We start from the raw sequence: 14,072 nt of genomic DNA, 5'->3' as shown, positions 1-14,072 counted from the left end.
CTTTTTAAGTTTCATACTGTTTTGTTTTGTTTTTGTTCCAGTCAGATAGATTTCTTGTGTATATCCTGGGAGAGACCCAGGTCTTCAAAAGGTATATGACTCAGCATGTCTGACATTGCCGACCCTGCACAGCCTCTCTGGTAATATTGACACCTGATTCACAAAAAACAATCTTGATTCTGATGCTAATTGCTGGCCCCCAAGATCTGGTTGCGGCCCAGAATAGCACATTCTCAAGTATATCTGCCCTCCTTATGTAACTCTTGCTCTACCTAATTTGAAGTTGATTGGCTAATAAAAGATGCTGAAGTTGGGATTTGGCAGATGAGAGGGAGGTGGAGATCTCCAGGCCTGGGGTAGTGGGGGTGAGGGAGGGTGGGAGTTGGGGGGCGAGATGCAGAGAGGTGGGAGGGAGTACAGAAGATGGTCTAAAAGAACGTGGCCTGAAGGAACCGATCCAGCCCAGAAAGGATGACTTATTGGCAAGTCACTTGGGTTGTGTATGACATTTAGATAGCTAAATAGCTTAGAGGGCTAGAATCTACCAGCTCCAATGCTTTAAGCTTGTAAAATAAATCATGGTCTCTCTGTGTCAATTATTTGGAAGCTAACAGGGTTAAAGAAAACTGTTGCTTTATTAGATACATTCTTACACATGGACAAAAGGGACAATAATATTTCTTTGAGTGTTGTTTCCCCCTTTGCTTTGTACTAACTGTACAGGCCCATCAACAGGGAAAGTACTGTCTCAATTTCACTCATCAGAGCAAGAGTACACCAAAGTGGCTCAGATTCCTACACTTCCTGACTAGCATTTAATTCATCGTTAATCAGTAATACATAAATAACTCTATCAGCTTTGATCTAAAATAATGTATATGATGCTGTGCCGGTTAGTTTGATGTCAACTTGACATAAGCTAGAGTCATTTTGGAAGAGTGCACCTTAACTGAGAAAATGACCCCATCAGATTGGCCTGTGTACAAACCTGTGGTACATTTTCTTGAATGATGGTTGATGTGGAAGGGCCCAGCTCACTATGGGTGGTATCACTCTGAGGCTGGTGGTCCTGAGCATTAGAAGAAAGCAGGGTGAGCAAGTTGTGAGGAGCAAACCAGTAAGCAGCACCCCTCCATGGCCTCTGCATGAGTTCCTGCCTCCAGGTTCCTGTTTTGTTTGAGTTACCGATCTGACTTCTTTCGTGTTGAAGGATTATTATCTAGAAGAGTAAGTTAAATAAACCCTTTCATCACAAAGTTGCTTCTGGTTATAGTGCTTTGTCCCAGAAATAGAAACCTGAACTAAGACAGATGCCAAGTCATGCCTGATCACTTCTCCTAACAATTGCAACCTGCTATTGTTTTCCAATTAGCACGTCCCCCCCACCACACAACAGAAGTATTAATTAAAAAAATATGATCTCCAGAGCATGGTTAAGGGTGCTAGCAAAAATGACTTTGGTCCAAGAATCTACTGGCCCCCATCTGGGCTTGCTCCTGCTTTTCTAAGACACTGTAACTAAGCAAGGACTAGAGCACTTTCACCTTCACTCAATTGTCTTCCCTCTTGTTTCAGTCAGATCCCCTCTATTCTCTGGTTCCATTTTGTATTTAATGAAAAAGTCAACACTGTGAGATCTTCCTGACCTAAGCTTTATTCCGATGTGATATAGAGTAAGGGCACATTACTTTCTCTCTCTCCAAACCTTAGTAATACTACCTATAAAATAAAAGGCCAGAACATATGGCACTTTCTAGTCCTTCTGATTGAATTTTCCAAGGTTTTTCAAGGGTGTGTATGTGTATGTGGGTAACCATCGAGAGAAGTCAGAAGCAGGGAGAGAACCGTGCATTTGGGATCTCATGGGCATGATGAAAGTCATTTAAAAGTTCCATTTGTTACTCGTGGGTGCTTGGCATGTACAACAGATATCAAGAATTTGGTAATAGGAGAAAACAAAATTTCCCCACCTTCATATCTTTCTTTAAAATTTTTTCCATTAGCATATGCTCATTGTATGTGGTATTGGTTACACAGCATCATTTTCATACAATTAAATAATATACTTTTAACATATTCACCCATAGCCCCTACCCTCACCAATCTCATGCCTTTCTTTCATACCTGGATTGACTAGGAAAAATCCACTAGGACCCTGATATACTTTCTGAGAGTTTCTATAGTCATCTTTCAAACAAACAAACAAACAAACAAACGATTATAGCAGCTGATGGCCAGCCTAGAGAATTCTTTAGTTACATCATGTCCCCATGTGCAGAATGAGACAGGGAAACTATCTTCCACCAGTACTGTTCTGGGTAATCAGGAGCCTATTCTAAGCAATAAAGTCAGACAGGCACCCAGTGTTCATCAGTCTCGATATTTTTCCTGATCACACAACTTCACATTTAATGCAGAACAAATGATATCAGAAACAATCTGCTCACATCTAGGACATAAAGAGGAGGATTATGGGTTATCCGATTCAGAGAGTGCCCTATGATGGCAAGAAAGAACTATATCATAGAGCTAAATTCTGAGAAAGTTCATGCTTGAGAAATTCAGTTTATCTGAGCTCAGAAAAAAAAATGGTTTAAAGCATCGAGGAACATGTTCCAAAGAGACAGATAGAAGACAAAGAAAAGCATCCAAGGGAAGGTTAAATAAACTGAGGAAGAGGCCATTTGGTCAAAGTTCCCTTCTACCAACCTGAAAACAGCCCACTCTCACGGGGCTCGTCAGCCCCCTTCCTTCTCATGGTTTAGTTGTAACAGAGTTGTGCCCTAATCTGAGCACAGTTTTCATGGCTTCTAAGACATCTTTCGCCTTCTATGATTAAAGGGAAGAAAGGAGTTCTTGCATCAGTATCTTATTTTTTAGGTGGTGGGACCAAATAGTGGGAAAGTTTTCCTAAAACTGTTAGTAAATTCAGTGGGAAACTTTGTACCTGTTCTGATTATTTTATTGGTTTATATGAGCATTTTTGGTCTTAAAAAACAAAAACAAAAACCTCTATAGCTAGTATTGGCTAAGCAGTTGATAGGCTCTTCCTTGGAGACTTTTTCCCAACTGAGCATTCCTCAGTTGCCTATAGTTCTTTTTGTAGGAGTGAGGGCTCATGGGCTCTCCCTATTCCACGTTAGTTGCTACTGCTGCTGTTGTTATCTTTGTTTAGTTCATGTTTAGGCAGCCATGTTGGTAAGCATTTGTGGGTGTAGTTTGTGACATTCCTAGGGAGACAGTCTCACAGCGAACTGCCTGTTCCTCCCACGCCTCTAACGAAGTGATCCTGAGTCTCAGGTGCAGAAGTGTTCTGTGGATGTAGCAGTCAGGACTGGGATCTACAACTCTGCATTCTGATTGGTCATGGTATTCTGTAATGGTCTCCTTCAAAATAGACGGTAGGCACCATGTGTCATTTTTTTATAAACTCAGTGTTTTATTATTCTTAGAAAATGTTTCTCAAAAAAAATACTGTAACTCTAGGGTTTTTGGATTCTATGTGTCCTTGTGAAAGTTAGTCTCTCAGTACATATCCTCAGAACTGTCCAATATAACATAAAGAAAAAACCAAATTCAACCACAAAAACTCCATTCCTTACACAGAATCAGAAATCTGAGGGAGTGGGGGTGGGGAGAAACTTTAAATTCCATTTATAAATATACCAACAAATGTAGTCAAGTCTTGTATTCAGGCCTTTTCCCTTTGTGAAGAATAAAGTAGGACCCAGAAATGTGCGTGAAAATTAAGAGACAAGAAAAGCTAAGATGGAATCAACCTCATTCCCAGTTCGTGGATGTGAGTAGGAAGTGTGAAAACAACAGAAACAGCCCTGCTGGGTCAAAGCAGGGGCTGTAGTTGAACAGGTGCAGGCAAAAGCCATCCCAAGCCTTCCCAGTGATACAGTTGTAGCAGCTCATGGTTAATATTGCTACACCGATACTAGCTGAAGTCACTGCTCTCTATGTAATGATTTGGCTCTTACCTAATGTTCTTGGTTTCAGGATCCCATCCAAAATGTGTCATAATGTTGAATCATCACATTTCTCATTGTCTGAGAATGTGGCATATATAAAAATTAATATATATTAATATATAATATGTATTATATTAATATAATATAATAATATAATATAATATAATATAATAATAAAATAATATTAATATAATATAAATATATATTAATATATATAAATTCTTTCAGAATTTCATACATTGTATTTTGAATCTATTCACTCCTCCCTACCTCCTCCAAGATCTCCCACCCATTCCATAGTTACTCAAATTTTGCCTTCATTTTATGTATTTAAACATGTTTTGCGTTTCAGACATGGGTACTGTATTTACACCATTTCCACCCTTCCCCTAGCTCTTCCTATCTCTTCGTCATTTTTTTTTCTCAAATTCATGCCCCCTTCTCTGATTGTTATTGTTGCACTTAAATACATATATGTGCGTGTATAGATACAATCTACTGAATCCACTGGGTGTTGGCCCTATCTGCACATGTTGAGGGCTCTTGTGTTTGGGACTGAATAACCTATTAGGGGCCTTTTCTCTGGAGAAAACCATGACTTCTTTTCTCAGCGGCCATTCATTTCCTGTAGCTCCAGGCGCATGTGGGGAGGATATTGTGAACCATTGCTGGCCTCCATGGTGGTTTCTGCTGTTCCAGCTGGCATTCTAAGCAGGCTGACAGCTTGGCTGCCTCAAGGGTCAGCTGTCAGCATTGGAACTGCATTCACGTCGCAACCTTGTCTTCTCTGAGTACCAAAGCCAGGGTGTGTCCCGATGAATTTTCAGCCTGTGGATTTGGCAAGTTCCTACTTACCCTAGAAGACATTCACCCAGAGACAGCAAATGTGCAAATCATGGGTTGACACCTGAGGATGTCAGGGAGACCCGGAGGGAGTTAAACAGAGCAGTGAGGCCTCTGCTGACACTGAGGCTGAGGACTTTCAACTTTGCCAAAGAAGGTGGTTAAACACGGACATTGGTTATTGGGCTGTTAAAAAGATCCATTTTATACACTTATTCTTCTACAAGGCAGCTTAGCATAGAAGAGTCCTCCTGGTAATTTCTCAAGGGAAGTGCATGGAGTTGTGGAGATGTAAGCAAGAAAAGGAATTTATTTGACTTCTTGGTAATTTCAAATCTTTTGCCTGGCTTCTCTACTGAGGGGAGAGTTATCTTTGGGCTTGGAACAAAGAAATAAGATAAGGAGGAGCTCAGTGCTCCCAGATTAAAAGCAGCATCCTTGTGTTCTCTTGGATGACATAGAACCTTTTATCTCTGTTTTTCCCATGAAAACACAAGAAAACTGTTCCTTAACTCCTTCCGCACAGCATTCTTCTAGGTAACTTAGCACTTTGGAGACAGAATGACTGAAAATACTTTTTCATGAGCCTTCTCTTAGATCCCCCTGCAGAGCTGGTCTGAAGTGCATGCAGGCTCTCTGCAGAGATGGTTGATTCTGCTGTGCTCTGAGCACGTCAGTGTCTGCCTGGAAAAACTACAGGCCCCCTTTATGAGCCGTGCAGGGGCTTCTCACAGTTGCAGGAAACTGCGCTTTGACAGGAAGTGGACAGGCTCCATTGTATCCAAGTCTCAATACATCAATAGCATTCATGTAGTAACACATCACTAGTGATGACTGATGAAAGCACTGAGTGGTGCGAGTTGTTTTTCATTTGCAAAAGAGTTTTCACTCATTAAGTGTGTACTGTGTGTTTTTTTGATGATTTCATGAAAATAATGACATAACGAAGCCAGTGTCCTTTCTCCATGTTCCAACAGTCATCCTGTCTTCAGCAAGACATGTTCACTTCCGCCCCTACCTGAATACCACTCTGCAGCGCCCCTCACTCTCGAGATGCAGCCCATTGCTGACTCCACTGGCTGCATAGAGCACGGAGCCCTGTTGGACATGTCTCTGCTGCTGTGCGTCCTGCACCTGATACCCTGCCATAGTGCACTCACTGTCTCCCCTCAAGACTGCTAATGACGGAAACACTGGAGGACTCCCACACAGGGCAGGAGGAAGAGTCGGCAGCTTAGAGTTACTCTTGTGCAGGTGTATCTTGGTTATTATTAAAATTTTCCTCAGATTCCATAAGTTCACCTTCTTTCCTGTGTCTCTTTGCCCTGTGTGAATAGGCCCTTTCTGATGAAACAGATCCGTGTCCATCTCATTTGGAAAGAAGCAAATGAGCACATCATATCTGCGATACAGCATGCAACTAAGGGCACGGGCCCACACTTGAGCTACACAATCTTGGACAGGCCCTGGTTGCTCTTGTGATCTCTGCCTTGAATTTCTTTCTGGAAACATCATGTGATGATCTTGAAGTGACGATAAAGAGTTTCTGGGACATGTGGGGGTAAGACAAAGACTGCGCCAACATCATTGTCTCTAGTCTCTAGGAAGGTTGATAATATCTCCTACTGAGAAGAAGGGAGAAGCTAGCATGCCAGATAAGTAAGAACGGGTAATGCTTCAGCCACATCTGTGCAGCCAGCAAAGAACATATAAATGTGGAGATCATCTGAGCTCTCAGTGAAGGCCCCTCCTGGAAAGATGAAGGCCATCTTCTTCAGCCTTTCTCTGCTCCTCCTTCTGGAGAAGCAAGCAGCTGGGGTAGGAATCTATGGTGAGTGCAGGGAGTCGCCTGGCAGAGAGGCTCTTGGGAGAGTGTCCATGTGGGTGTGCTGGCAGTGAGAATACCCTCCACAGGGTGATCTTCTTGATGGTCGTGCTCACGGGAACATCAGCGGGTCGATGGGGGAAATTCTGGGATAAGACCTGAAAGGGAGAAGTATAGGTAATGTAACTCAAAAATTCTTGTTATCAATTACCAGGTGGGACAAAAGGACACTATCTAGTAAAAACATCACCCCAACTTGGATTTATCCAAAAAGACAATCTCCTTTATGGGCAGAAAGAAGCACAGGAAGGCGTACCTGAAGAAAGCATTATTATACAAACCAAGCACAGTGCTTATGGCCAGGATGCTGATGTTGAAGCTGACATGGAAGAGACTCCGAGTTTCCAGGGACAGAGAGATTTAAAGGAAGACATAGGTTGTGATGAAGAAGACAAGATGATTCCAAAAACATCCCAGATTCAATCCCAGTCACAAATAAAATCCCAAATCCAACTAAAATCCCAGGGAGCCCAACTGAAGTCCCAAACAAGCCGGCTAAAGACCCTAGGCCAGGTGAAATCACAAATCAAGCTGAAACCCCAGGCGGCCCCTTACCAAACATCAGTAAGTCTCCAAGGAGCCGTTCTTCATCAAATCAAGGGCAAAGGATATGACCAGGGTAAAGACCTGGCTCTAGACTACCAGCGGCAGCAGAGGATGGTTCAGAGCCACAGAAGAAAGCTTCGTAGGTCCTGGCAAGCAACAGATTTCTTACCGCAGCAGTCCCAACCCTATGATGGGTATATTTTGCAGCTCCAAGGACAACTACAGGGCAGAGATTATCACACAAAATCTTTCCACCAAGCTCAAGGAACGTGCTACTGTCCAAAAGGAGGGTTATTCCTATATCAAGGTGCCTATACAGAATAATACATTCATTAATCAGTCAAGGACCAGGACACATTTAGAGGTAAGTGTCTTATGAAACAAGAGAGGTATCTACCCCAGTGTTTATATATAGTTTGTGATAGACTCTCTGGGCCCATTGTGGGATTGGTAGTGAATCCTACAGCAATGGACATGCTGAATTGCAAAGTTAATCGAGTCAGGCTCCATCTCATGCAGAAGCAAGCACCTGATAGAGGCAGAAAAAGTTACCTGGGCTGTCTCTGTGTTTCAAATTCCTTTTCTTAGTGCATTCTTTCTATACATTTATTTTGCACACATATAATAGTTCTCTGAACATATACCCTTAAAATCATGTAAGTTTAAGATGTGTTTTTGCAACTTCTTATGTTTTGGATTCATAAGGCTCAGTTTCTTGCTACATTGCTACAAAGTATTTATTGGTTTTGTTTCCCGTACTAGTGAATGTTCTTCAATCCCATATCTGGTACATTATCCTTTAGAATCAATAGATCCATGCAGTTTTGTTCCATCTTTGTGAATACAGTAGATAAATGAGTCCAAGAAACCATCCTTTTTTGTGATGCAGGAACTGTGAGGAGAGAGGAACTAGGGTGCTGAAGAATCAGCTCCCGGGGATGTTTGCTCTATCGGAGAGAAATCTGAAGCATGGGGAGGAAAAAGAGGTTACCTGCATTTTTCTTTAAAGGGCACTTTACGTGAAGGGAAGGATAGCGCCAGAATCTGTGGGCCCGGTGTGTGGCTAGTAACCAAAATGGCCATAAGCTGGTCAAACAGACTAGGGACTTGTCACACTTGCTCCCTGTCTGCTGCCCTTCACTAACATGCATCACCATCTTGTCTTCTCTCCACAGGCGTCACCTGACCTGTGCGGATTGTGATGTCTTCAAGATGCGCATTCCCTACTAGTCCTAGATGCCGATACTCGCGCGCCGTGACCCAATCACTCTTTCACTCCTGAGACTCTCTAAACTCGGAGCATCCTTACACCAATGCTCTCTGATAAAGATATCATTTACTTTTCACCGTTGAGATCTCCAAGTTCCTACTTGTTTGAGGGCTTGGATGGCATCTTTTCAAACACCACTCCCAAGCTGAAAGAATGGAACACTCTCGTAGCATTAAAGATAATAGAAAGCAAGTGTTTCCCAATAAAGACATTGTTTTGGCATAAATTGCTTTTCAGTTTGCTTATATATTACGATTGTGTGTGTGAGTGGATGTATCCCGTCAGAATTTGCCTATGTAGGTCAGAAGAAAGCCTTTGGGAGTTGGTTTCTTTCCCCTTCCGTAGGGTCCAGAGATCGAGCTAGGTCGTCATTTCTAAGAGCACTGAGCCTTGCCTCTTTAAACCCCTTGGTTCCTGCAAGCTTAGGGGTTTTCAGGACAGATCTCCAAGTGACAGTTACAGTTGTGGGTAATAGCAGTCACAGCCACAGACCCAGATCTCTGTCTAGAAATGCAACATCAAAATAAGTAAAAAGGTCTCCAGTCACCCTGTGCACATGCTGAGGACAGCTCCCAAACCCCTCAAGGCCCTTTTGCTAGTGAGATTTCACCATCTATCTACTTAGAAATGTCAGATAAACCCTACTCTGGCAGGCCATGGAGAATTGACACCCTGGCAGTGGCACGTCCATCAACCAGCAGTACCTTACTTATTTCAAAAGTATTTTCTTCTTTTCCAGTTTCCTTTCAGAAGCAAATATCTCATGCACTGATATATTAAGCCCGTACCACTCTAGCAAAACAGAACATGTTAACCAATGTCACTGTGGACAGACAGAATGAAGGACCAAATATAATAGTTGGATGGGGTGTCTTCTAAATGTCAACTTTAACTGCTTAAATGATCTACTTTCTGATATCTAAGAAGCTTCCCAACAAGTCAAATTATTTAGGAATAGAAGATAACATGGAAGAGTAAAGACAGCTTCCAGTTCCAGGTCAGCCACAGGAACCACCACCAATCCTCAGTCTAAGCCATATCTATCTCTAGGCCTACATCCATGGAAAAGTTGTTCATGTGAAAAGTTCAGGAAGCAACCCTGAACTCCATTTCATATCTGTTGGCTGAAATAAGGTACAGCTGCCCCACTTCTGTGATTATATGACAGGAAATGAACTGATTTATTTATTCATGAGTATGTTTGAAGCTTTTGGAAAGGAAAGAATGACTCTTGGTGTGGTCAAGTATCAACACACCTGCCTCTGCCCCCACAAGTCCTGAGCCACATGACCAGGAGTCAGAGCCACCATCCCTCTGATTTTAGAAAGTATAATTCCTCTAGTTATGAACAGAAAGCCATCGCTCTTTTGTTGTGCATTCATAGGGGTTGGCTGCCATCTCCATTTGCATGTGCAGTGAATAGGGAGAGCATAAAAATGAGGGATTATCCAAGCTTTAGAACATAACAAATTTGGTTCTTCTGAGGTTTGGAAATTTGAGAGCTCTGAGTCTATTTTTCCTTATAATTTCCTCATTTGAAAATTACAATTGGAAGTACATTACATGTATAGGCGATAGTAAGTGACATTGTCAAGGTACAGCCAAGGGTGGAATAAGGTAGATCTTAAAGGTTTGACCATAGAATGACCACATTTTTCATGCAGTAAGAACAGATAGTAGAAAGCAGAATGTAGATTGTTACAGGTTAAAGTAGAGTCTCTGCCAAATGACCTGTTGACTTCTGAGTTCTGGATAATCTAAAAATGAGAGAATCCTTGAGGAAGTTTTCATGTAGCCAAATATGATCACAGAGTACTTCCACTCAGAGCCAGTCATAACCAAGCATCCTTTAATCTTCCTTCTTACTGTTTTAGAATTTCGTACATGCATGGGATAATTTTGAATAAATACATTGTCCTATCCATTTTCTCCAGTTTCTCTTCTAGCCTCTCACCGCTGTTATTCCTTCCCAATTTATGAGCTGTTGTTGTTGTTTAATCCACCGAGTTTACTTACTGTGCCCAGGTGTAGGATGATCCACATGAACATGGGTCAGCTCCCAGAGGGCTGCATCCTCCCAGCAGGCATAAATTGACAACAGTTACTTGTATAGCGGTGAATATCTTGACCTCCTCCCCTACACATACTAAGAACTTTGGCTTGTTTGATGTTGCGCAGATCTTATTCATGCAGTCCCAGCTGCTGTGAGTTTCAGTGTGCAATAGCACTGCCATATGTAGCAAATGCTGTTTCACTGCAGACTCTACCACCTCTGACTCTCACCACCATTCTTCCCTTTTCTTGAGTGATGATCCTGAACCTTGTTGGGGAGGAAGTGTGATCCTAGTGTCCCATTTAGAAATGAGCTCAACAATCTGTTATGTTTGTACTGACCAATTGTGGATCTCTGCATTAATCATACCCTATGGTTAAAAAAATAAGCTTTTATTGCTGAGGCTTGAGATGTGCACTACCTATGCATACAAAGAAAATTGGGTGCAGCTACTCCTGATAAGATCTGATAGACTAATATCAGAAGGAAGGAGAGGAGGACCTCCCCTATAAGTGGACCTGGGGAGGAGCAGGCGTGAAGAAGGAGGAGGGAGGATGGGATTGAGAGGGGAGGAGGGAGGGGCTTATGGGAGGATACAAAGTGAATAAAGTGTAATTAATAAAAAAATAAAAAGAAAAAAGGAAAAGAAAATTGGGTGAAGTTTATCATTTTTTAATTTTTATTAATTATACTTTATTCATTTTGTATCCCCCCTGTAGCTCCCTCCATCCTTCTCTCCCAATCCCATCCTCCCTCCTCCTTCTCCAAGCATGCCCCTCCCCAAGTCCACTGATAGGGGAGGTCTTCCTCTCCCTCCTTGTGATCCTAGTCTATCAGGTCTCATCAGGAGTGGCTGCATTGTCTTCCTCTTGGTAAGGATGTCTTCGTCTTGGCTTGGTAAGGATGCTCCCCCTTCAGGGGAAGGTGATCAAAGAGCAGGCCAATCAGTTCATGTCAGATACAGTCCCTATTCCCCTTACTATGGAACCCACTTGGACACTGAACTGTCATGGGCTATGTTTGTGCAGGGGTTTTAGGTTATCTCCATGCAAGGTCCTTGGTTGGAGTATCAGTCTCAGGAAAGACCCCTGTGCCCAGATCTTTTGGTTCTGTTGTTTTCCTGGGGAGCTCCTGTCCTCTCCAGGACTTACTATTTCCCACTTCTTTCATAAGATTCCCTGCACTCTGCCCAAAGGTTGGCCACGAGTCTCAGCATCTGCTTTGAAAGCCTACAAGGTAGAGCCTTTTAGAGGCTCTCTGTGATAGGCTCCTGTCCTGTTCCCTGTTTTCTCCTTCATCCAATGTCCATCCTCTTTGCCTTTCTGAATGGGGATTGAGCATTTTAGCTGGCATCCTCCATCTTGATTAGTTTCTTTAGGTGTTGAGATTTTATTAGGTTTATCCTATAAGTTTATTATTATGTCCATTTAGCAGAATAATCATGTTAGGTTCTTTTCTAGAGCCTATTATCTAACCAGACATGGATTTTGAGATCAACTAAGAGTGCCAGGAATGAGCCTTCCTCCTTACCCCATTTCTTTGTGTCACCCACCAATACATAGAGGTACTCTCTACCTAAGAACCCACTGGCCATGCCAGTATGGTGATTATGTACTTATCAACAGCTAGAACCACAATTACCCTAAACACAAATGCCTAGATACCAGTGCAAAAAAACACAACCACGAACACTAAAGCGACAATGTTTCCAACAAAACCCATCAAACCTATGACAGTAATGTAATATAGTTGAAGCACAAGATAAGAACTTCAAAATGGTTGTTATGAATATGTTCAAGAACCTCAAATAGGATATGAATAAATTCTTTAATGAAGTCTATGAAAACACTAATAAACAGTATAATGGAATGAAGGAAACAGTTCAAGACATGAAAGTGGAAACAGAACCACTAAACTTCACCAACAGATATAGAAATGAGAATATCAGATGTGAAAGACAAAGTAGAAGAAATGAATACTTCTGTAAAAGAAAATGTTAAATCTAAAGTAATTCAGACATAAAATTCAGGAAATCTTGGGTACTATGAAAAGGTTAAATCTATGAATAGTAGGAATAGAAGAAGGAGGAAAAGTCAAACTCACAGAAAATATTTTCAACAAAATTACAGAAGAAAAAATTTCTTACCTAGAAAAGGAGGTGCTTGCTTATCAAGGTGCAAGAAGCTTACAAAACTAAAAAAAGATAGGACTAGAAAGGAAATTCCCCATGACACATAATAATCAAAGCATTTAACATATGGATCAAAGAAAGAAAATGAAAATCTGCAAGGGAAAATGTCCAAGTAACATATAAAGGCAGATATATAGGAAAAAAAAATGACTGACTTCTCAACAGAGACTCTAAAAGGCAGAAGGGCGTGGATAGATGTTCTACAAAGTCCAAGAGACCACAGATGCCACCCCAGGCTACTATACCCAGCAAAACTATCAATCACAATAAAAAAGAAAATAGAAAAACATTCCACACGAACAAACAAACAAACAAACAAAAACAAATTCAATCCAAAAAGGCTGCCACATAAACACACTTAAGTTGTTTATAAAAAATACAAAACAAGCAGCTGACTGGTGCCCATTCTGTTGGATATAGTTTTACCTGTTACTCTCAAAATGTTATGTTGTTGTATTAGATTTGCTGATATGTTACTTTTCTGAGTTTTTTAATATATATATTTCCTTCTGTGTACCAAAAAATTCACATGAGTTTCAGAAAATAAAAAAAATCATGAGACCAGGATCTGGCATAGCTCAAACAGATCCCAGATGAGTTTTTCCCTGGTGTTGGGATTCCTCACTTTTCTCATTTAATAGACAAACCTTAACTTCTGTCTTTAGTCTAAATTTGTCTCAGTAGATTTTCACCTGGTTGACTCTGGGCTGCAAGCTGAAATCTGGACTTGTTAAAAGCTGACATGTCTGCTCCCTGTCTCTTCAATTGGATCAACTAACCAGACTCTCCCCAACTTTTGACCAGCATTTCAGCCTCTTTCAAACTGATATATCAACGGTCCAATCTATCACCATTGAAGAAATTCCAGAAGACGGATCTCCGGCCCATTGTCCCATTCTACTGAAATGTTGAGTCAAAAGAAAAAAATGTTTCTTAAAATAAAATTCTCACTCTGCAGCTGCTTCATGATTGAAGCAGTTACAAGGAGAAGGGGGAAATGAAAGGGTTAGGCTAACTTTGTAACCTATATATCCTCTAAAGCCCATGGTTTTGAATTTTAGGTCCAGGTTAAGCTAAAGCCTCTTAGTACCTTTCCAGAGAATGGAGGAATGTGACCCTATCTGTGAGGACAGATATATGTGTATATATATATATATATATATATATATATATATAAAGCAAGCAAGCAATGACCTTCACTCACAAAAAGAATGACCAGACCCTTATTTTCAAGGTAGTGTTTCTTAGCAACGGACCCAGATGGCCTCAATCCTTCTTCTGAGTAGCTCCTGAGTAGCCAAATCTTC

The 14,072-nt window shown here is 41.4% G+C and overlaps 1 protein-coding gene across 1 annotated transcript; it reads left to right on the top strand.

Moving 5' to 3' along the window:
- The first annotated feature begins 6,578 nt into the window (after positions 1–6,578).
- On the top strand, positions 6,579–7,575 carry LOC129672667 (seminal vesicle secretory protein 3A-like). The gene is made up of 2 exons (XM_055602188.1): positions 6,579–6,651; positions 6,860–7,575. Exons 1-2 carry the CDS (start codon positions 6,579–6,581, stop codon positions 7,573–7,575), a joined length of 789 nt encoding a protein of 262 aa, XP_055458163.1.
- The last annotated feature ends 6,497 nt before the right edge of the window (positions 7,576–14,072 follow it).

The sequence above is a fragment of the Psammomys obesus genome, unplaced genomic scaffold, assembly GCF_907164565.1.
Source record: "Psammomys obesus unplaced genomic scaffold, mPsaObe1.curated_primary_1811, whole genome shotgun sequence".
Classification (NCBI taxonomy): domain Eukaryota; kingdom Metazoa; phylum Chordata; class Mammalia; order Rodentia; family Muridae; genus Psammomys; species Psammomys obesus.
The sequence above is the reverse complement of the archived record's forward strand: the minus strand, read 5'-3'. Positions and strand labels throughout refer to the sequence as shown.